Consider the following 24,958-nt stretch of genomic DNA (forward strand, 5'->3'; position numbering starts at 1 on the left):
ACCACGTCCCCTGGAGGGCTCTGAGTCAGTCAGACCCAGTTAAATCCAACTAGTTTCACATGATGTTGCTTGTTGCCAAGCTGTCTATTGGGCCCAGGTTCGTTCAGAGGTTCTGCCCAGTATTGAAACAAGTCAGAAAAATCCCTGAATTTCCTTTAAAATTATTTTTTAAAGAGTCCAAGGAGCAACAAAAACCAAATCAGCTGTCTAACTATTGTACAGTGTTCTCTTCAACAGCTCCCCACTGAGCGCTCTCGCCACAGCTGCACGGGGAACAAGCACTGGTCACAGCAACGCATCCTCTTTATGTCAGTTGCCAGGCTCTTCTAGCCAATAGGAAAATGACAGCTCAGAGCCTCTAGCTCAACAATTCAGAGCTTCAGCTGCATGGTTTTTAATCCATCAACGTACACAATGCTTCAAACACCTCCTTTATCTCCTTCCATCCCCCAAGGCAGCAGGGACAGTCCAGTGGTTAGGCTGCCAGGCTGGGACTCAGACAGGTTCAACTTTCTGCTCCATCACAGACTCCCTGTATAACCTTGAGCAAATCAGTGTGTCTCTGTGCCTCAATTTCTCCTCTGCACAGTGGGATAAAGGGCACTTCTTTATCTCACAGGGTGCTGTGAGTCAACCCCATTCAAAATGGCGAGGACCTCAGAAACTATGGCAGTGGGGGCCATATAAGTGCAGTATGTGGCTTCCTGACCAGGACTTGAGAACAACCAGAGCAGAGGGTGCTTCCAGAGAGCCCCTGCCTGGCTTTACACCGAACCCGGTGCACTTTGGGAGTTTGGTCCGTACAGTGTAGGTACTCAAGCAGCGCAGAGGAGGGTAATACCATGCAGGGTGGTGTACCTCACTACAGAAGGTCAGTGCTTTGATTTCAAGGGCTCCTGGTGACCTGGTACATTGAATGCAATGCCCATGTAAAACTGCATCCAAGCAAGAATGCAGGGAAGGTGAATGGTGATGATACAGCAACAGAGACAGGAGCCCAATGATTTGCAGGGGGAGGAGACAGAGAGGTAGTGCACAGCTAAAAATATTCCATCCAGTAACCATGTCCTGATGCAGCATGACAGATTTGTCTAGCCTCTCAGGAGCAGGATCTGTTTGATGCAGCAAAGGTCAATTTGCCAAGGGAAAAGACACTAATGATTTGAGTGCTTAAAAATGTTAATGAACAAGTAGAGCTGGCAGTAGCTTGGTTTGGGGTGGGAATTGTTACTTAATTTAACTCTCCCTACTGCTTACCCAGGAAATTCACCTCTTTGCAGATGTGCAGCCCAAGGGTTAGACATACTTCAGCCCTCCAAAGAGGGAGTGACAGTGGGAGGTCAGTAATACACAGACCTCCTGCTAGCCCTCAGCATGGAGGTGAATTTCACCCTAGGCATTCGATAGCCGATCTCACAAAAACACAGCCTTTTGGCGAGACGACAGTCTGGTCTGAGCTTCATTCTGGTGATGTCACATGCTCTGCCAGCTGCCCTACGAAATGAATTGGCTTAAATCCACTATTTCTTCCTATACATCAATGGCTTTATTGAATGGAATCAGTAACCATGTACAGTACTATTTTTCCTCTTCATTCACCTTTGTCCCTAAAAGCTGCACAGACTTCATTCAAGTTTTCCATCTGCAATATTTAATTCAGGTATTAAGCATATTTACTTAGAGGGAGAAATACAGGCCAACTGTCTATGTTCCTTTGCTACAGAGATCTTGAGAGAGGGATAAGACTGGAATTAGGGGGGGAAATCCATAACTTTCCATTCTATTTTTCAGGCAGCAGCCGAACAGTTTTGAAGATGAATGGTTAACAGCACTCATTAGGTATCAAGGACCTGGAAGGAAATAAACTTCAAAGATAAGCCTGTCACACTCCTTTGGGGCAGCAGGCTAACGTGAACCTTTAGAAAGTGCTATTAAAGGTGAAAATCTCTTTAAATCCTTCAAAACCTGCTGACAAAAAGTTTCTCTGTCATGGACAATTCTACCTTGGTGACAGTACAGCCCCGGTGGAAGCATTCTGGCCTGACAGCCAACAGTTCTAGTGCTAAGCTTGACACCCTGATCAATGAATAGCAGTACTGGAGGGAGGAGGAGGATTTTTATTTTGAGTGGAGGTGGGGAAGAGGTGTCCTCTGGATGCAAAATTAAACTCTGGCTCCCATCTAGCTCTGAAGATAATTTTTGATGCAATTTGGTTAGGAATGTACCTCACCCACGATATTTCTCTTCCATATAGTCCAGAGAGTGCAGGTAAGGACAGCCAGCTAACATGGTAACATCTGTTGTTACTGTCTGATCTAATAGCATATAGAGAGACCTGAGTGCCTGACTGAATGTACCCCTTCCTTCAGCCTACTGTTAACCGTCTGATCAGGATCTGACTAGGATGTTGGAAATCACTTAAATTGGGCTGAAGCCCAGTGCTTACGGCACTCTTTGATCCAGCACTGGGAGACACAAGGAAACAGCTGTGGCCTCATTTCACTAGTGGGTGCAGTCTGGGTCACCCCTCCAGACATTGTTAGTGGAGACAGCACAGTACCCTATAACCCAGCCTCACAACTCAGTAGAGTCCGCCTTACTGTGCATTTAAAGCCTACTGTCCTGATTCAGAACGGATGTAAGTGCATGCATCTCCACTGATTTCAGTTATGCCAGGTGTAAATTAGCCGACTATTATTCTCTTGCCTTAATCATAAACATGTAATTCTTTATATGAACAAATGTTACCTTCCTTTGGTAAAGTATTTACGGTTTATGGTGGCATATTCATCCCAAGACAGATGACAATGGTAGGCATCAGGAAATGGAACAGCAGGGCTGAGTTTTTCATGATTTGCTCTTCTGGTTCCTTGTGTCAAAAAAGTCCCTGGACTGGAAGGCAGCCTCCTGTTCCATCATGTTAACCACCTGCCTGTGATCTGATAAGATTTCATATCTGTGCCAATGCAGCATTAGCAAAGAAACTGTCCGAGTACACACTTAAATCATTAGGATCTTCCAACTGGATACAAAATCCATTATAAACCCTATGTATGCCAGGAACTGTCCCTCTGCAGTGATACTGCAGTGTATATAATCTATTGGGAAAGATAAGGATTAACAGCATTTAACAGTTACATAGCTCTTTGCAAACATGAATACTTACAATGCTTGGGAGGCAGGCAAAATGCTGTTTATCCCTATTTTACAGATAGCAGATTTTTATGGAGAACTTTGACTTCCTTAAGGCCAAAGAGGGGAGTTAGTGGCAGAGCCAGGATGAGGACTCCAGGGCGTTCCTGGCTTAGTCCTGTGCTCAGACCACTAGGTCTCCCCGTCCTCTCAATTCAAGCTCAGGAAAATATTCCCTCCCGTCTGCAGCGCATCACACAATTGACTAGGAGCATTCTAGAGAGTATTCGTTTCTCAGCTGCATCAGGCATTCATGTTCCCCCCTCTGCAGGAGAGTACATTTGGATGACTAGTCCTCACATGGAATTGATGGGCTTGGAGAGTCGAAGTCCTGCCTATGTTTAGGATGCAGTTATAACTGCCAGTGCCAGCTGTCCCAGTCTTTCAGGCCTTACTCAAGCAAAGCTCCCGCCGCCTGCTGATTAGCTTGAGTGCACATTTCAAATGCCACAGGAAATTTACCTCCGTAAGGGCTTCACTACTGGACCCAACGTGTCTGAAACAAAATAATGCCACAGGCAACCAAACCAGGCTTGGATGCCTTCCAAAATAACCTGCAGGAGATCAGGTTGGACACAGCAGTAAAATGCTATGACACTTTTTTGATAGAAGACAGTCTTTTCCCATCTGTACAGTGGAAAAAGCCTGCTGCAGTGAGCTAGTTACTGTTCCCATCTCCCCTAATCCCAAACGGTCATGTTTCTGAATCTATCAGCTTCTTTTGCCATTTTAGAATCGTGGCTGGGTAAATGGTTTAAAGCAATGGGGAGAAGAGAGAAAAGGTGGCTTTTTACACCAAAAATGGCAGAGAATAATAAACCCCCCTTCATCTCCACTTCTGTTTCCCCTGCATTCCAATTCTCCAGCCCTTCCACTCTGTTTCGTGTCCTTTCCCCACCTTCAGCCTTGTGCCTGCTAACCTGTTCTGCCCCCAGCACACACTCCTTGACTCTCTCCTTCTTTCAAACCTTTCCCCTTCATGCAATCTTCCTTTCCAACAATAATCCTCCAGGATTCTGAATCGTGCCCTGCATCTTCCTCTTTGTTTGTCTTATCTTATTAAGATTGTAAGCTCTCCAGAGTTGGGAGTGCGTCTTATCTAGGTTGGGGAAGCATAGGGAATGTTTATAGTGCCATGGAAGATAAGCTCTATTTTAGAGTGTAAGGCTGGGATTTGCAGTGGAACTCAAAGGAGTTAGGTGCTCAGTTTTCACTGAATTCCAGTGGTTTTGGTCTCCTAACTCCAACAGGCTCTTCAGAATATCGCAACCTGGCTTTATTTGGGGAAGGACGATGCTTGAGATCTGCAAAGCTCACTAGGATTTAGCTACACAAGTTCCATTCTTTTGGGGATTTCAGTCGGACACATTGCTGGTTTGTGGTGATGCCGTGCACTGTTAAACAGCGATCATGTTATTCCCCACAGGCGGCTGTATGCCAATCGTGGATGAACTGATCCTCAAAGATCCCTTTACAGGAGTTGTGTGGGTAAATCACCAAGTCAGCTTTGAAAATCTCAATCTACAACTGTGTTTTGTGCAGCACTGCACACATCACATCCCTCTAAAGCGGGTGTCTAGCTTCCTCATCAAGGAGAATTTTTATGAGTTTGTCTTAAATTGATTTGCAGAAAAAACATTTTCCAATTATGTAAATGGGCACAGCCCACTAACATGTAGTATTAATTAAACACAATGTACATATCAGCTTAATATTGCATACATTCTCTGTTGCGGGGACTGTATCCTGCCCCGGCAGGAACATGACAATATCTGATGCATCTCTTCTGTCTCTAACTACATTCCTACATAAAAGAAACTGAAAATAATTGCTGCAATGTGGGAATTTTGAGATGATTTTGTACCTGCCTCCAGAAAAGGCTAAAACAAGTCTAGCGTAAAGTAGAAAAGAGAGTCTGAAAATGGATTGTTCTTCTCTTTGCTGCAAGAGAGTCCACAGTTTGTAGACTGAACTCATTTAGGAAAATATAAAGATGCATGCTAATCAGGCAGTGTTCTTTTTGTGTCTTGCATCACCTGATCAGTAGTGTAAAAGCAATAGCTTCCTCCGAGTAAGTGTCTGTACTAATCATGTTTAAATGACACATAAATCATTATGGTTACTCATCTGGAGTTTCTGCACTCCATCAAAGGTGTTAAGAGCTGCAGGGATTTTTTTTTTTTTTTTAAATAAAATGTTTAATTTTTCATTGCAAATATTTCAGGGAGGGAAAAACGGAGCCTTTCAGGTGGCCTTATCCTTTATTGAAAACATGAGCTAACAGGTGAATTATTTACCCTCATGAGTCCCTTTGAAATTGCCTCAGTGTGCTATCTAGTTAAATACCTACACTGTTGTTTAAGCCAGCTGCATCTGGGCAATTCCTTACTCCTGTTCGTGGTTGCATTGGGGATACGTACAACAGCTGCATCCTGCTGCCTGATCCGCATTGTCATACATCTTGTAAAAACCTGACTGTGCATGTATCATGCAAGATTCAAAGAGGAACTGGCTGATTATATAGATAACAAGAATATCCAGCGTTATAATAGTTAATGCTAAAAAAGCATGGGAAGGGATGTAAGACCTCATGCTTTGGGGCTTACACCGGGAATTAGAAGGAGACCTTCATGAGCAGCAGATTATCCCACAACTGCTTATTGTGGGGTCCTTTCACACCTTCCTCTGAAGCATCTGGCACTGGCCACTGCTGGAGATGGAGTTCTGGGCTAGATGGACCACAGGTCCTATCCAATTTGGCAATTCCTCTGGTCCTATGTCTAGGAGGAGACAGAGTAGATGGTTCTTCCCACGGGAGGGTCAATCTTTAGATGTATAATAGATCAGCACGAACCATATGAAAAAGACGTCCAGTGAATGCAAAGTGGTCATGTGGGTCTATGTATTGACTGGTATAAGGCCATGTATTGGCAGGAGCCTGTACCCAACATTCCTAGTAATGTGGGAAATGGCCCTTATTCTGTTTGTTATGAAGAGGGTAGATTCTCCCTAATTAAGGAGCACCAACGTAATGCATTTCTTCCATGGCGCTCTACGTGCTTCATAGGGGTGGGCAAATATTTATTTTCCAGGGGTTATCTGCTTTACAGACAGGCGAAGGATGTGATTTTCAGAAGTGCTGAGCACGCAACAAAAAGTGAAGTCCAGGGAGCTGCAGATGCTCGCATGTCAGAAAATCAGGCTTGAACTGACTTCCCCCAAGGTCCCACAGGACGGCAGTGGCAGAGCTAAGAGTGAAATCCCCACCACTAAATTTACACTCAGGTGCTGTATGTACTCAGCTATGCAGTCACAACACTGTACTTGTATACACTGCTGAAAGAATCTCAGACTTCACGTACATTAATTAAGCCGCACCACACCTTTATGACTTAGGTAGGGATATTTTAGGAGGATCAGTCCACCCACAAATAACCTGCAGCCATCCCCAGAGAGCAACACAACAGTTGTTTAACAGTGCACCATGACACCGCAAAACAGGAAGTGACATCTTATTCATTCAAGTGCAACAACAGGAGAAATTTCAGGTGAACAATGTACTGACCCAAGTCTGAATGTGACCAAGGCCCAAAACTAATACGCCTGTTCCTTCAAAAAGGATTGAGAGAATTTTAATTACTATAGGTAGCTAAGACTCTGTAGTCATCCCTCTCTCTCTGATCACTTTTTCTTGTTGGGCGGGGAAGGATTGGGGGGTTATATTTTATGTATATATGAAAACACCAAAAGTAATTAGGTTACATTATGGACTAAATGATGTCCAGATTGTTCTCTTGTGTCATTCCTAAATTTACTGAAAACCTCTTGCAGCTAGTATATTTCCAAGGCCCTGTTATGTATGTGAAAGACCCAGTATTTGAGAACAATCTCATCTGAAAGGAGAAGATTCATTGTATTGCTCTTATCATGAGATTTTTCTGATTCGTCTTTACAGTGTGTGTGGGGGGGGAAGCTTTATCTACTGGATTTAACATGCTAAAAAAAGTAATTCACAAAGTAGGCCAGGAGCTGCCGTGGTGACACAAGGAGCATAAAGACACTGCGAGGGAGTGACAGGTTTCATCTTTTACATTCTCTCTTCTGAAAAGGAAGTGTGGCGGAAACTGCAGTGCAGCTTTTCAAAAGGGGTCACAGCGGGTTGCTCTATTTACAGCTTGTGCTGCCTGGATGAGGAAATTTTTCCTAAGCAAATACCCAAGCACAAGCCATAAACCTTGAACTGTCTTTTAGCCTGGCAATTAGAGATAGGACAGATCCATCTCTCCCTTCTCCCTCAGCAGAAGAGGACTCCAGGCCACAGAATTACACCTCTTGGCCCCCATATTTATTCATTAGTCAGGGCTGTGACCTCCAGCCTTTGTAACCTGACCCTACCTGTGATGAATGGGTTTAATCTCAGGCGTGACACTGGGGCTTTCAATTCCTGCAGGTTAATCAATTTCACTTGGCAGGGCACATTTGGGAGTCCCGATGACTGATCGGTGGGATCCTTGGTAGAGAAGAACATGGATTCCTGAAAGAGCAGCGCTCTGTGCCCAGCCTATAATGGGTGCATGGAAGTGGGGACTGGCCAGGCAAGGAAACTATTCTAGCTGAAGATCCATAATGCCATGTACAGACTGCCTGTTTCCACCACCCAGGAAGCACGTATACAGCTGGCAGCTGGAGATCCTAATCCCAAGGCGCTCAGCCTTCTTCTTATCACTGCTATGTGTTCAGCCACTCCCAAGCCCTGCTCCTCCCACCCCCACCTCAAATGCACCTGTTCCAATGGGACCTGCCAGAGGATCTATGCTGCTGAGCAAATCAGGAACAGGCTGACAACACAGACAGCATGCCCACCGCAGATGGCGAGTGGGAGGAGGGAAGAGGCGTTGTGGCTTGGTGGTGGCTCAGATCAGAACTCAAAGGTTACTAATACTTATTAAAAATACAGTAGTATTCCTCAGTAATGGTCCAAAACATTGCAGTAAGCAACACCGTCCTGGAGCGTGACTGTAGGACAGTAGGGTATTTTTAACACGGGAATAACTGTTAATGGGCATATTGAAAACCCAGCTGACGGAAAAGCAGAGAATTTGCTTCGCCAGCCATGATTTATAGTAACTGTTCTATCTGTATTCTATCTGAGCCACTCAGCAATTGCACACGACAGAGCGCTAGCTAAATATCAGTAATACACAACCAGATGCGAGTCAGACAGAATGGAAAGGGGAAGGATGCTGAAGGGGAGACAGAAGTAAAAATAGGTTGGAGGTCTGTGTTTGTTGCTTTGATAAATGGAATGACTAAGGGGAAGGAAACTGGGTGGTTCTGGACGTGAGCAGAATACGGGAAGGCTCTGCTCAGGGTGGAGAGAACCATCTAGATACAAGCAATTTATATTTATTGCCGTCCCTTAGGATTTATATTTATTGCCGTCCCTTAGGATTTATATTTATTGCCGTCCCTTAGGATTTGGTTTGCATATATCAAGTCACCTCAGCCAATGGATCTTGCATGCTGCAGGGCTGCGCTGTAAAAGGATCGGGTAAAATATGCCACTGCACACTGGCACCGAGACGAGGTCAGCTAACAGCATGGGCATTTTCAATACAAGCTGAGAAGCACCCTCCTTTTTTGGACCAAATAAGGGCTCTTCCGGAACCATAACACTAGCCAGACACTGCAGAGAATTCACCAGCCACCAAGGGGTCTGGACTGGGCTGGTGCTTCAGAGTTGCCATTGCCTGAAAGCTGTTTCTCCCACACTCTAATCCTCTAATGCAGGTGCTAGTTATTCACGTGCACAGCTGAGGATGAAGGATCATACTGAACTAAGTGCAGAGAAGGTTGCTCAGCACTACTGGCTGCTCCCACAACAGAGATGGGGTCCACAAGCAAAGATTCACACTGCTGCCAACCCCCCTGAAGAATGAGATTTCTTTAAACTCATAACATGGCAATGTTACATGTTATTATTAAATCCAGTTATCACCCTGGACTGTCCGGCAACGAAAGCCAGCCTGAGTTCCTATTGCTGTATTAGAAGCATCCGTTCACCTCACTGCATCCCCCCGACGATTACCACGTTGATTCACAGCTAGGCACCATCTGCTTTACGACTCTAACAGAGTCAGGAGACAGGGTAACATACCGCTAAAAGCGACAGTGCGGGGTGGACAAAATCACGCCCCCAAAGCCAGGTTAAAGTCTCTGACTGTGCAAGGCTGTAATTCAATTACAAGGGACATGACAGGGTCCTGTCCAGGCTACCCCTTGCATATTGGTTAGAAGACAACTTGTAAACAGGTCCCTTCCCACAATTATTGGTGACTCATGAAAAAAGGTCTGAGGGCGAAGAAACAGAAACCTTTGCTTAATGTGACATCTTGGCTCTCTGCCACCCTGTCTTCTCTCTCCACCCATCAGCTGGCTCTTTCATTCACTTGCTGCGTCTTGACGTAACCCAGATTGTGAGCTTTTGGGGGCCTTTTGACTGCGTATCCGTACAGCGCCTAGCCAAAAGGCCAATGATCCCCAGGGACTAATAAAGAGGAATGGCAGAACCACAGAGATCCAGCTAGCCTTGTGCACAACCCAGACCCCGTTATCAACTGCCTTGTGAGCCAGAAAGTGCTTCTAGCTATTCACAAAGCGAGGTACTCCCAGCACTTCACTCTGCTCTTAGATTTCTCATATGTGATAATGTTGGGACACGGGGCTTTTTTAAATTAGAACAGGGTTTTTCCTCCCTACCCTGAGCCTGGCTTGCAGGCAGACACACGTTTGGCCCTGTTAAGGCTCTGGACCTCTCTGCATTGAGGAGATTTGAACTGGTGTAACAATAGCAGTGTTATTACACCGGCACGAGCCCCTAATGCAGACGTGCTGCGCGGGAGCCGGCACTGGGGCAGCGGCATCCTGAACCCTCTCGAGGTCGGCTGCATTCGGGCAACGTAGCTACATCAATGTAGCTGCCCCACTGCAAGTTTCCTTAATGCAGATGGGGCCTCTCTCAGAGCGAATAACGTCACCTCCTTCTTAACAAGCAGCAAAGGCTGCTTCTTAACGCAAAGGCCGCTCTCAGGCAAAGAGCGGCCCAGGCACTGCCAGTATTCCCCACGCGAACATAATACACAGACACTCACAGGTTTGTGCAAGGATTACGAGAAAAAGACTAACCCCAAAACCGTGTGTCATGTGGAAGCGTCTTCTGAGTTACTGTAGTTGCCAACAGTGATCTGAATCGGTTTCCTTACTGAAAAACACGTAGCTTTTTTTTTATCAGCTGTAATTAGGAACCAGGAAAGACCATCTTTCACGTAACAATTCAGGACGTAATATATGTATTATCTCCCCTCCGCCCCACGCACACAGACACAATGTTTTTAATTTTCTCAATTGTTCCTTTTGACCCTTTCACATACCGAGTAGTGCGAAGGTGGCCCAATTGTGTAACCACTGAGATCTACAATGTGGCTCACATTCATCCTCTGCTTTAATGTGGAGAGGTGGCCCTGGGAGAGTACAGTTCCCAGAATGCAATGCTCCACCTTAATCCAAATGGACAGGATTCTAGTGCCCCCTGGACACACCCACGCAATAAAAGATCAAAAGGAGGCTGCAGTCTAAAATCAGATGCTAGCTCCAGGGTTTTGCAGCCCATGGTTGAGAACCCCTGGAAGCAGAAATTTATGAAGGATTCAAAACCAGCATAACTAATTCCCAGTGCCTCTTGCGGCATCATGTGCTCTGCTGCATCCTTTACCTGGAAGGGCTTGGTGAAACACTCCAAACCTAACTGTGGTATGAGATAACATGCTCCCCTCCCTCCCCCATTCCTGGTTGCCTGGCTACTCACTGTTGTTCAGCTTTGGTGCGGTCATTTAGAAAGAAGAGGGCCGTGGCCAGGAAAAACATCCCTCCGAGGACGACGACAAACGGGCAGAGCATGAGTGCGTAGCCCAGGCTGAGGAACTCCCACAGCGGTGACTCCTTTGTGCTTTGTCGTATCAGGTCTGAGATCTACGAGAGAGGGGCAAAAAAACCCAACAACAACATTACTCACAACTCCAGGCACGGCATGATGCAGAAAGTGATTTATCATCGTTATAGGCAAGGGAACATATTTCCTTAAACAACTACCTACTGAACATGTGGAAGTTCTTGGAAGTTCTGGAAGTTAAGTATCTTGTGTCCTCTGTGTGCTTTAAGACACCTCCTCTGTACACACCATTATTCTCTGTTCTGGAGTCCTCAGGACATTTGCAGAGAGAGGTGTGTTAAGAGCTCTCTTTTCCTTATCTCTCTTGGCCTGCCTCCTTATTATTCCCACGATCCTTCCCCACCCCGCTTTGGCATCTGAATGAGTGAACAGCTAACCTATGTGTAACCAAGGCTGTTAGTGAGTCTGCAATGCAACATGGGGAAGTATGACCCTGCAGTGATTCCTGGTTATACCTACCCATTATCTGTCCTCCAGCAGCAAATACATCAAATTCCATGCAACTTAACTCTATATGTGTGTGTCAGGGGGTGGGGCTTTCAGACAATGTCAAAGCTATGGTCCTCTCAGCTTTTCATGGACATTGTGCACTCTTCTGAGAATAGGGACCCCTGTCCTCTCCCGTTCGTTATTTTGCGTGCCCATTATTTGTCTTGCAGTAGTGCCTAGGGAGACACGGAAAAAGGACGCACTGTGCTAGGTGCTGCACAAACTTTGAACAAAGAGCCTTGCCCCGAACAGCTTCTAGGCTAAGCAGCTGGCTTATTCTACCCAAGTGGTGGCATGACTTCAGTGTAGGAGAGAGAGAGCCTGGAGCACTGGCCCTGGTGCAAGATCTCAGGCCTGAACGAGAGGCCGCAAACCAAAGTCAGGCCATGTATTAAAGCAGATAAGCCGCCGGTACATGAACTTGGCAAAGTTGTTGCTAGTTGACTAGGTACTAGATAGGTACGTAAATGTATTCCAGCTAGTACAGATACATCCCAATCTAGTACAAGGTAGGTTGGTTTGACAAAATAATGAATAGGGATGTTTTGTCCGAGATATCGGGAACAAGGGAAGGTAAACAGCTGTCATGAAACATGTAAAGTAGTATGTAAGACATTTATCCCAGTTGTTTGTTCCAGTCTATAAATGTTGGGGTATCTCGCCTTAACCCTTTGTGTGGCCTAGGGGACAGCAGACATTTCTGCTGCTGACTGAAACATTCCTTGCCACTGGGCACTCATTTGTTAGTGTACCTGTAACCACGGAGCCAGGGCACGAGGACTATGCCTTGAGGGCAATAAACCTGGCTGGGCACCTTTGTCACCGAACCATGCCTAGGGTCTTTTTTTCTGAGTAACATAGATGTCTGCTGAATTAGCAGGCTGCCTTATCAGCTGTTAGTAGTGAGAACACTGGAGCTCCAAGGACAGAAGCACTGAGCAGCGTTACTGAGGCAACGCCATTCTAGCCTTCAACACTTAACATTCAGCAATGAAACGGCATAATTATATGACAATGTGCATGCATCTGGGGTGACAGAAATACAACGTAGAGTGGCATTATTTATTCCAATCTTCTGGTAAGTTTAGTTGCTAAAATGTAGTTTTAGGTAAATTATTTCTATAGGCAAAACATCAATAATCTCTTAGCATTAGCTGGTCAATGATCTAGTAAACAAATCAGCTTCCAATATGACAAGAGCTGTAACAATGATAATCCGCTGGAAACGGGTATTCAAATCTCAGTGCCCGTTCAATCTGTGGCTTGCTTTTTTTATTTTGTTGATAACTGCATTAGTGCCAAATACAGCAAGGTTTCTGTACTGCAGACTCCTGCTGAAGCCTGCACTGAGACCCACCAGACTCTTTCCAAACTATCTGAACGTATACAAATCTTTAAAAAACCAACATTTCACTTCTAGGAATGGACAAAGGCTGTGCAAGGAGAATTCCCTCCTCCCTCTTCTCCCAAAAAACTAGCTTCACCTCATGAAGCAAGTTCCTCTGTGACAAGAGCAGCTGGCTTAAAGCACAAACCAACAGCAATAAGTGACATTTAAGTTTGAAATTTAAAGACATCGACAAATTCGAGTGGGAGAAAATCCTGTACCAGAGGGAATCCCCAGCTCGCAGCCCTGAAGCTGAAAGTACCGAGGCAGCAGGTAAGAGCCATTATAAGAGGCACCTCTGCAGCTGAGAGAATTGAAAACAAAAGGTCACAGAAATATGGGACATATCGGGACTTCATTGAAACTGTAGCACAAAGCACTCTAAAGGTCTTGTGGTTAGACACCCTCTATATGAATGGAGCAGCAGCACGGGTCTCAATGTCTTACTATTCCTACCAGCATTCAGATTGGGGTCTACTATGGAGAAGCACATGTCAAGAAATATACAGAGGGGCATGTGGCCAGATGCTGACAATGAAACCTGTCTCAGCTTAGAACAGCAAGAGGAACATCTTTAAGGAGGGAGCTAAGTAGACGGGGAATGTTTCAGTAACTATAGTATCCAAGCCATCCCAGAAGTGGAAAGGGATTTCTCCCTAGGAGTGGAAATCTTCCCCCTGGCCACAGGTGAAAAAACTGCACTCACAAAGAGGATTTAAATTCAAAATCTAAGGATATGTCTACAGTACAGCGGCACAAATGCAGTGGTCCAGCTGTGCCACTGTAGCACCATCGTGCAGATGCTTGCTACACCGACAGGAGGAGTTCATCAATTGATGCAGTTAATCCACCTCTCCAAGAGGCAGTAGCTAGGTTAATAGAAGAATTATTCCATCGACCTAGCGATGTCTAGTGGGGGTTAGGTCAACCTAACTACATCGTACAAGGTGCAAAATTTTTCACAGCTCTGAGCAATGTCACTAGGTCAGCCTAAGTTTTAAATGTAGCCCAGGCCTAAGCCTCTTTAGCCAAACTCCTGTCCCCCATTCCTTGCCCTAGAAAGGAGGAGATTTAAGTGTCTGGGATGTAGCAGAGGGAGGTTTTGCTGTCCTCTACAGGAAAGCTTTGTTTCAGCTGATCAGTGCTTAATTTGCAGATAGGAAATCAGAAGAGTTGTCATATGGGAGGTTATTGTAAAGACTGGTTTTAGACTGAAAAGCAAATACAGTGGCTGTGCAGCATTTTTAAAAACATAACTACAAGAAAAGAATGTGAAGAGCATAAATGCGCAGGAAATTAGCAGACCACACAGTGCAGCCTGTCTGCAGACATGCCAAATGTGTGGAAAAAAACGCATAAATTGGGCTTGTTTTTTACTTAATTGGTTTGTGAGTTGCTTATTGGCTAGTTTTGGCTTGTAGCTTGTTGCTTCTTTTTTTTTGTTCGGCTCCCGGCAAGCAGGGGCAAGGGCGGGAGAGAGTCAGGGGTGCACAGCGGGCCCACCACAGTTCCAGGTTGCACGACAGGAGTATCTAGTTATATAGGGTGTTGGGGTTCTTAGGAATTGGCTTGTTTTGGCCTTGTTTTGAAATGGGACTAGCTTGATTTCTGGTTTATTGTGAAAGTCGGGGTGCATATTTACCACATGGAAGTTGGCAATTGTGCCTATGTGTGGCCAGGAGACAGGGACCTCAATTTGTAGCTATTATTCCCTGGCATGCCCAACTGTCATCAAAGCAGCATCTCAATGTGTAATAGCAACAATTCTTGCTTTGCACTTCAGAAGCACCTTTCACCTAAAAATCTCAAAGCCCTTTTCCACGGTGGCTGATATTATCCTCCACAGGGTCAGGTGGCTTGTCCAAGTCACATGACAAATCAGCAGCGCCGAGAGGATTAGAACCTGGACTTCACCTCCCATGTGCATTTGCTAACCACTAGACATTGCCAGATGACATGACATTCCAGGCTACATGGAGCTTGTTACACTGAAATAGTCTTTAACACAAATACCAAGGGGGCCTCCCCACACCTGTTCCTCTCTTACTGACCCACCACCACGTCAACACCTGCCTTTCACCACTCTTGGTGCGAGAACTAAGCCAACCCCATGCATTCTGCAGCTATGCATTGTTCAATCCAGTACCATTTGGATACCAGGGAGTAGCTGAACTGCCTGCAGAACTTCTGCAGAAAAAAAGCAGAATTCCTGCACAAGTGGCTTGATGCTGGGAATAAAGGGTTTGAGCCTCAGTGGGGCTGAACACCCACAGCTCCCTAGCAGCCAGTGGTCGATGCAGAGTATTCATTCTATCTCTGGAGCAAGCAATGCCAAATCCGTGAAACCAGTCAAATGACGACTAATGTGAAGGATCTAACTCCTTACAGGCTGTTACAGCTCAGACCGTTTGATTTTATGGGCAGAAAAAAAGGGGGCAACCCAAATGGGACCAGTGGGCAAGCAGTGTCCCCAAAGCTTACGTAGACAGCAAGGCCCCTGAGTGCAGCTGGGCCAGAGAATTCCTGAACTTGATATTATTGCACCAAAAAGTTGACCGTGTATAAAACAGATCCCAGCACGAATCCTGTTAGATGGATCCATTGGGGCCAGCCCTGCTTTAATCCTTATACCCTTGTTCATCTGTCTGCACAGACTCAGGGGGAAGGCTCCTAGCAGTAGAAAGCCCATTGTGGGGGAGGTGGCAACTTCCCCTCTGCCATGGGGGCAGGTAGGGGGACCCAGCACAGCCCAAAATGTGGGCAGGGCTGGCTGGAAAAGAAGCACTCAAGAGATCCCCTGGCGCAAGTGTAGTCACCATCCCAGAGTGGAATCCCTGAAAGAGGGCAAGATGGGGCAACATCCCCCCACGGAAACACAGAGTCTCCAGCGTGTGCAGAGAGCTCTAATGTACACCTCTCTGGACCACCAGGGGAGAATCTATCCCTGTGGCCAAGGGAGAGTTACATCTCAAGCCACAATACAGTGATTCCCCCAAGCAGACAGGTATCAAATAAACACCACCGTTTTGCAAGGGCAAAGTGAACTTTACTGCACATTTTATGTTATAATTGTCTCTACCCAGTGCTTTCCCGTCACCTCTTTTACCAGCTGCGGAGTGGCCCTTCGGAATACATGATGGGATGGCAAGACCAAAGAAAATCAGAAAAATTCCTTCTGATCTGATCTTTAAGAACAAAGCACCCCATTACCGATCAGTACAAGCTAATGGCAAATACATCAGCCCTCAATAAGAAATGGCATACAGGAAGTAGCATCCGATCCATCATTATAAGCAGAAATCACTAGAAACTCAATTCCACTCTGCTAGCAAGAAAACCCACAACATGCACTGTCCTTCCGACACTCCCTGGAAGGTATCCTAGTGCAGTGGAGGTTTCAAAGCTTCTGCAGACTGTGGGGCACATCCTAACAGAGAAATTGTCTGGCAAACGTCTCCCCTCCACTCATAAGCTTACGACCTCTCTCTTGTCGTGACAGCAATGGCTCACACAGAGAAATCGTATTGGGAAGGCACGCCACGCATTTTTAGCTGTTTGAGCATGGTAAGTGTTCAGTCCTTTTTGGATTCAAGTTCATCTCACGCTGTACTTCCGCTCTTCATTTCACCTTCTCCCCTCCCATCAGTTCCGGTGCTTTCAGATGGAAACAAGGATGCCAGCCAGCACCAGGTGAGCAGCCAGCTCTCTGCAGATCACTAGCAAGTGCTCTGGAGAGCACAATTTGGAAACTACTGCATTACTCCTCTCAGGTCTGGGCTACTCCTAAAATGTAGGTCAACCTAGCAACATCACTCACGAGTGTTGAAAATTCACACCCCGGAGAAACATAGTTAAGCTGACCTAAGTCTCTTGTTTGTTAATGGCTGTCTTCACTGCAAAATAAAGGTGTGTTTGTACATCAAGACAGCAATCCTGGGGGAGACAAAGCACTGTAGTTTTTACTTTCATGTAGCTAGTAAAGGCAAATCTCAGGTGTAAAGTGTTAATTCTGAGATAAGAACTGGCTGTGCTTTGGCTCTACTAGGATTTTACATCAAGGGTGGGTCTAGTTGAGAAGTGATTCTGGAATAATTCCTGATTAACCCCATATGTGGGAATGTTCCTATTCTGGAATAAAGCTGTTTTATTCCCAATTAGTTTTATGCAGTGGATTAAGCTAAATTTGAAAGAGGGCACTTTTAGGGCTTTTCTACACTGGGAAGTTAATTCAGATTAAGATAGGGTATGAATTTAAAGATTAATATGGGGGGGTGAATGTAATTCCAGAATAATCCTCTTTCACAGTGGATTAAATTTATTTGGAATTAGACACTTTTGTTCCGGAATAAGAACGTCCACAGAGGGAGTTAATCAGAAACAGCTATTCTGGAATAACAAGCACTTATCCAAGAATCAGGGCATTCACACATGGAGTTAATCTGCTTTAAATTCATAGATTCATAGATATTAAGGTCAGAAGGGGCCATTATGATCATCTTGTCTCACCTCCTGCACAATTCAGGCCACAGAATCTCACCCACCCGCTCCTGTAACAAACCTCTCACCTATGTCTGGAGCTACTGAAGTCCTCAAATCATGGTTTAAAGACTTCTAGGTGCAGAGAATCCTCCAGCAAGTGACCTGTGCCCTATGCTACAGAGGAAGGTGAGAAAACCCCAGGCCTCTTCCAATCTGTCCTGGAGGAAAATTCCTTCCCGACCCCAAATATGGCCATCAGCTGAACCCTGAGCACATGGGCAAGATTCACCAGCCAGATACCCAGGAAAGAATTCTCTGTAGTAACTCAGATCCCACCCCATCTAACATCCCATCACAGGCCATTGGGCCTATTTACCATGAATAGTTAAAAGATCAGTTAATTGCCAAAATCATGTTATCCCATCATACCATCTCCTCAAACTTACCGAGTTTAATCTTGAAGCCAGATCGGTCTTTTGCCCCCACTGCTTCCCTTGGAAGGCTGTTCTAGAACTTCACTCCTCCTGATGGCCAGTTTATATCCATTTGTTCTTGTGTCCACATTGGTACTGAGCTTAAATAATTCCTCCCCCTCCCTGGTATTTATCCGTCTGATATATTTATAGAGAGCAAACATATCTCCCCTCAGCCTTCTTTTGGTTAGGCTAAACAAGCCAAGCTCCTTGAGTCTCCTTTCCCAGGAAAGTCTCCTTACCCAGGAAAGAATTTTCTGTAGTATCTGGCTGATGAATCTTGCCGCATATGCTCAGGGTTTAGCTGATCGCCATATTTGGGGTTGGGAAGGAATTTTCCTCCAGGGCAGATTGGAAGAGGCCCTGGAGGTTTTTCGCCTTCCTCTGTAGCATGGGGCACTGGTCACTTGCTGGAGGATTCTCTGTTCCTTGAAGTCTTTAAACTACGATTTGAGGACTTCAATAGCACAGATATAGGTGTGAGGTTTTTTGCAGGAGTGGTGGGTGAAATTCTGTGGCCTGCATTGTGCAGGAGGTCAGATTAGATGATCATAATGGTCCCTTCTGACCTAAATATCTATGAATCTAAGACAGGTTTTCCATTCCTCAGATCATCTTAGTAGCCCCTCTCTGTACCTGTTCCAGTTTGAATTCATCCTTCTTAAACATGGGAGACCAGAACTGCACACAGTATTCCAGATGAGGTCTCACCAGTGCCTTGTATAACGGTACTAACACCTCCTTATCTCTACTGGAAATACCTCGCCTGATGCATCCCAAGACCGCATTAGCTTTTTTCACGGCCATATCACATTGACGGCTCATAGTCATCCTGTGGTCAATCAATACTCCAAGGTCCTTCTCCTCCTCCGTTACTTCTAATTGATGCGTCCCCAGCTTATAACTAAAATTCTTGTTATTAATCCCTAAATGCATAACCTTACACTTCTCACTATTAAATTTCATCCTATTACTATTACTCCAGTTTACAAGGTCATCCAGATCCTCCTGTATGATATCCCAGTCCTTCTCTAAATTGGCAATACCTCCCAGCTTTTTATCACCCGCAAACTTTATTAGCACACTCCCACTTTTTGTGCCAAGGTCAGTAATAAAAAGATTAAATAAGATTGGTCCCAAAACCAATCCCTGAAGAACTCCACTGGTAACCTCCCTCCAGCCTGACAGTTTACCTTTCAGTATGACCCGCTGTAGTCTCCCCTTTAACCAATTCCTTATCCACCTTTCAATTTTCATATTGATCCCCATCTTTTCCAATTTAACTAATAATTCCCCATGTGGCACCGTATCAAACGCCTTACCGAAATCTAGGTAAATTAGATCCACTGCGTTTCCTTTGCCTAAAAAATCTGTTACTTTCTCAAAGAAGGAGATCAGGTTGGTTTGGCACGATCTACCTTTTGTAAAACCATGTTGTATTTTGTCCCATTTACCATTGACCTCACTGTCCTTAACTACTTTCTCCTTCAAAATTTTTTCCAAGACGCATCAATGCATACCCTACCCTGTTCCAGATTCATTTTCATGTGTAGATAAGCCCCAAAATAGCTTTCTAGACCCAGTTTATACACAGTTCTGCCACAAAATGACCTTCCACCTGTATTTAAGAATATTCACGTGCATGGCTATGAACCCAGACAGCTCTTCAAAAATTAATCTGCAATGAGGCCACTTCAAACCAGGCCAAAAAGCCTGAGAAACCTAGAGCTCCAATTATAATTTTCATTAAAGAAGTATCCCAAATGCTGCATTTACTCTGATTCTCCCTAGCTACGTTGCCGATCTAGTGCTGCTCTATATTTGTGCAACTCAGCACCAGCCATAATTAACACTGTTCTGTTAACTACTTGTTAAAAGAAAGTCATTAGCATTCTTGCTATTTAAGTAGCTCATTAGATCCATGTTATCAGCCCACTCAAATAATGGAGTTGGGACAGGGTTGGGAGGTGAGAAGTGACAGGTTTATGGCTAAAATTTTTCCAGGAACTATTCAGAGCCACACTAAGCTCTTTTAGAATAACAAAACATCTCAGATTTGCCTACAGTTGATTACAAGGTCACCTACATTCTAGTCACTGCAACCCTCTGTTTTGGGGTAAGATGGGTGGGTCAAAAGGGCAATGAGCCTTCTGCAGACACTGCCGTCATCTGCCAGCCACATAAACGAAGCTCCTGTCTTGAAAATGAATACCCCCCCTGGGACCCAGAGTCTCAGGCCTGTGGGTTCCACAGGGAGGAGGCTGTGCAGAGCACAGGGACTCAAATGAAGCCAGCAGTAGAAGTACCCATTCACGCTACTGGGAGCTGTTCCAACAGCCTACATGAGGGGGCAGAGTGGGATCGTGAGGCCCTGAAGTCCAATGCCCACTCTGACAATGCACAGTGGAGATGTCACACGCCGTCTGCAGGATGGGTTGGTTTGAAGTCACTTTAACAACAACAGGAATAATAAAAATGGCTCTTGAGGCTCTCCAGATTAAAAGAGGAATCTTTTCAGGGGATGCCTTATCACCAATACTGTTCATGGCAACAATGCTGCTGCTGACATGGACGCTCTGCAGTTTAACTTCTGGCTCTCGTATCAGCAAAGACCACCACCAGTTACCCATTTGTTATACACAGACGGGGGACACATAGGACAGTCTGGTGAAGATCTAAAGCTTGGCTAAACATGCAGTGGCGTCTCAAAAGAGGGGTAAATTGGTACAATCAGATTGCATGTAAGTTAACGAAGGTACTATCCAAGATATCTCGCAGCATGCCCCCTACAAATACCTTGGAATCAGGGAACTGTTGGAGTTACAACATAAGGAAGTCAAAGAAGAAGTGAGGAAAGAATATTAAAGACAAATAAGAATTACACTAAGGACAAAACTTGAAGAATCTTGTCCAAGTCATTAATATGTGGGTCATACCAGTCGTATAGCACACTGCTGGACTGAACATGTGGAAGCAAGAGGAGAAGATAAAAACTGACATCCAAACAAGAACACTCCTGGCAATGCACAGAGTAATGACGATCACTCAAGAAGTGGAGGAAAAGGACCTGTAGAGGAAGCAATTGACAATGAAGAATGCACGATCAAAATATCTGAGGACTCAAAGTAGAAGATCTGGTGGCAATAACAAGTGTTGGCTGAGTGTGCATCCCAGCCCAAGAAAGCACAAATGAAAGGAGAATGTAAATCACCAAAGAAAGACTTGAAAGATTTACACAGAAACCAACACATGGACAGCGGTGGAGAGAGACTGAACCCATTAACGATCAAAGATTAACAAAGAGCCTCATTATGAGTGCACAAGAGCAGTCCTTAAGGCTTAATTACATGCAAAACAAAATTGACCGACAGACCTGCTCCCTGAGTTGCAGAATGTGTTCTGAAAAGGAGGAGATGGTGGAGCACGTGCTGAATGCAGGCAGGGGCCTGGCTGGCTGAGAATGAAGAAAATAAGGGCTAGTCCTCACTAGAACTGCTACATCAGTGCAGCTGCAGCGCGTCTGGTAAGATGCTCAATGCTGACAGGAGAGAACTCTCCTGTCCGCAGAACAAAACCACCTCTGTGAGTGGGGCAGCTATGTTGGTGGGACAGCTTATTGTTGTCCACATCAGCACTTAGGTCACTGCTCTCATATAGCGTGTTTATGGTAGATCTCAAAGCATTTTACAAACGTTGCCATATCATTATCCACATTTTATAGATAGGAAACAGAGGCACAGAGAGAGCAAGTGACTAGCCAAAGATGATCCAACAGGCTAGGGGCAGAGTCAGGAATAGAAACCAGGTTTCCTGAGTCCCAGTCCAGTGCTCCATCCACTAGAACCCGCAGGGATGATCTGGAAGTGACAGGTCAGTGTGACAGACAGCGAAGGATCACCACCAGCTCAGCGCGGGAGACGAGTCTGGCTGATGGAAAGTGCTGTTGGAGGGATCCGAGTGCCTGGTCAAGCGGGATCCCTGGCACTCCCAACACCTACTCCTCAAGCCTCAAAGCTGCCAGATAACCAATGGATACAGTCGAGTTTCAAACCCTCATGCGGGTGTGGGCCTCCGCTGAGGAGGATTTCTATAAAGCTACGAGGTAAACAGAGGAGGTGGCAGTGCGGACAGCTTGTGTCTGTGCATGAAACTTCTCTTGCAGATGAAAGGCAAGAACCTGACACAAACCCCTGGTCGCCATCATGGCCAGGCCTGGAAGCAGAAGGGAGGACGAAGGAGGAAAGCACTGGTTGTGCTCAGAGAGGAAGTGACTGACAGCACTAAGAGCGTGAGAAGAGTGCTAAAACACAGCCTTGAAACTGACACCAAGAGAGCTGTCTGTCCACACTGGCTTTTCCTGAATCGAAGGAATATGTCAGTATACCAAGGAACCCTGCCTTTCATGTATGGAAAAACTGTAAATCCACACCAGTGAAAACAGGCATATACACACCCACCCACCCCCAGAAACACTTATTCATCCTAATACTATATCTGTAGAAGGCAGCAGAGACATGGCTGGTTAGAACGAAGAAAAAAGGCAGCTTGGCACATGAGGAGTTAACTATGTACCAAATACTACCCTGCATTAACACCCAGGCAACTTTACTAGGTGTGCAACAATGCAGCCTAGCACAGGATCAGGTTTTGGGAGGCTTGTGTTTTATGCCAGACAATACCACTGGGGGATTTTGGACAAGCCAGTTAACTGCTCTGTACCTCACTTTGTCATCCCGTCTGCAGAATGGGGATCACACCTTTGCAAAGTGCTTCAGAGCACTTTGGCTGCAAAGTGCTATATAAGAGGGAAACCTCGTTGGCCTCCCTGAGGCTGACCAGAGCACAGGGTGTCCCTATGTTGTTCAACAGGAGTAATGTCAACTCTGCAAGATACTGAAAGCTCTTTAAAAAGACAATTACAGCCATCGAGGAATAGAAACCATCTCACCCAAAGTAAAAGTGTAATGGTGCCTTCCCCTGCTTACAATTCATCCGTCAGCACCAATTTACAAGTAATTGGTCCCTGTGCTAGGCAAGTAATAAAACCATTTATACAAATTACAGCCACTTCCCTAAATGAACACATTTACACACCATCTTCATAACACAGAGTCACGGGGCCTTTTACCACAATAAAGCTGAATAAAAGTTATCAATATTTTAAAAGCCGTGAAATGCAGCCACACACAGACTTCTTGCCATTTCATTTTAAATACTGAAATGCACTGGGAAAGTTGGATGATAATACGAAACCACATAAACAAGGAACATAATTACCAAATGCCCCAGCTCCTGTGGTCTCAAGGTTTGGAACTGGAATAGATTAAATGAACAGCCAATTCTGACCCCAGCAAACAACTTGGGGCACATGACAACAAAGGATCACTCGAGCATGGTAGGCCATAGCCGCTAAGTGTCTTATATGTACCATAAGAGGGCTTTAAAACCAATAGGACATTTTACTAACAGCTGAACCACGATGGAAACAATATGTTGACACAACCTCCAAGGCCGTGAGGGCTTGAGTTCTTCATAGAGAGCCATTCTAGAACACCCACTCCCAGAGATAGCATCTAGCCTTATAATAAACATGGCGGCTTTTACACTTCAGATCAAAAGCCTTCTTGATGAGCAAGGGAGTCTCAGCTGGTTGATATTCTGTAAATGGCTAAAAGAAATGAAGTGGCAGAGTTTAGCGATTAAAACACATGTTGCGGGACGGGGGAAGTTATCCACACTCAGAGCTTGCTTGTCACTTCATTCTTTTCTTGCCTTGCTTTCCCTCTCCCTAGGAGGATTTACACTATGCTGTAGGTGTGCCACATGATCACTCTGGTCCAGCAGCAAATTGGTCTAAGGTCCTTAGGCAGAGGCTCACAAGGGAGCTAAAGGGACATAAGTACCCAAATCCTATTGGCAGTCAATAGGAATTAGATGTTTAATTCCCTTAGGCTCCCTCGAAAATCCCAGTCTTAATCCAACCCCCTCTCACCTGTTTTATCACACACTTAGGACCTGATCCTGCAGCCCTTATTCCAGTGGGCAGTTTCACTGACTCACATGGCTGAGATCTCCCTGCAGTATAAATGGCTGGCCTGTCTCCAGGAAGTCGACTGTTCACATTTTGGCTCTAAATAATATTTGCTCTTTCCCATTTTGAAAAATGACCAATTGACCTTTCAGCCATCGTGCTGCAGGGACCGTGAGTCAGCTAAGCCAGGCCAGAGAGAGCTGCTGAACACAGGGCTCTGACACACCTCCCCCCAAAGGCTGAAAGGTTTCTCTCCTGAACCCCATTACAATTGGATTTGCTTTTGGGACGGTCTTCCTCCAAAATGAGAAGTGCTTTATCGCCAACACATTAGACACAAACTAATCAAAATCATTATTTAAAAAAAATATCTTCAACTAAAATAGGGCCAGAGAAAGTCTAGGGCTGCTGTTACCTCACACACCTTAATCATGCAGTTTGCAGGCATCCCTAGGTAATGGAGAGCTCACTCAGTCTGTGGAGACTGTAGGATCAGGCATGTTATTTTTATGAAATCCAAGTCCCGTCTAGTCAGTGGTAGTGATCAATGGCTCCATGTCTAGTTGGCAGCCGGTGTCAAGTGGAGTGCCCCAGGGGTACGGTTTTGTTCAATATCTTCATAAATGATCTGGAGGATGGTGTGGATTGCACTCTCAGCAAATTTGCGGATGATACTAAACTGGGAGGAGTGGTAGATACGCTGGAGGGTAGGGATAGGATACAGAGGGACCTAGACAAATTGGAGGATTGGGCCAAAAGAAATCTGATGAGGTTCAATAAGGATAAGTGCAGGACCCTGCACTTAGGACGGAAGAACCCAATGCACAGCTACAGACTAGGGACCGAATGGCTCGGCAGCAGTTCTGCGGAAAAGGACCTAGGGGTGACAGTGGACGAGA

General features: G+C 45.4%; 1 protein-coding gene across 3 annotated transcripts in view; it reads right to left on the minus strand.

The window, feature by feature from the left end:
• Positions 1 to 24,958, minus strand: part of SPNS2 (SPNS lysolipid transporter 2, sphingosine-1-phosphate) — a 176,803-nt gene that overhangs the window by 13,415 nt on the left and 138,430 nt on the right. The window contains exons 11-12 of one of the 3 annotated variants that reach the window (XR_007353145.2): positions 11,057 to 11,220; positions 10,378 to 10,453 (exon numbers count right to left, since the gene is read on the minus strand). Coding sequence is in view for 2 of the 3 variants with exons in the window: in XM_048823827.2 (XP_048679784.1) it covers positions 11,053 to 11,220 (168 nt within the window). In the remaining variant the exon portion in view is untranslated. Of the gene's footprint in view, positions 1 to 10,377; positions 10,454 to 11,052; positions 11,221 to 24,958 lie in introns of those variants that run through there. The other 2 variants (XM_048823826.2, XM_048823827.2) reach the window with 2 other exon arrangements.

Source organism: Caretta caretta, chromosome 17 (assembly GCF_965140235.1).
Source record: "Caretta caretta isolate rCarCar2 chromosome 17, rCarCar1.hap1, whole genome shotgun sequence".
NCBI lineage: Eukaryota > Metazoa > Chordata > Testudines > Cheloniidae > Caretta > Caretta caretta.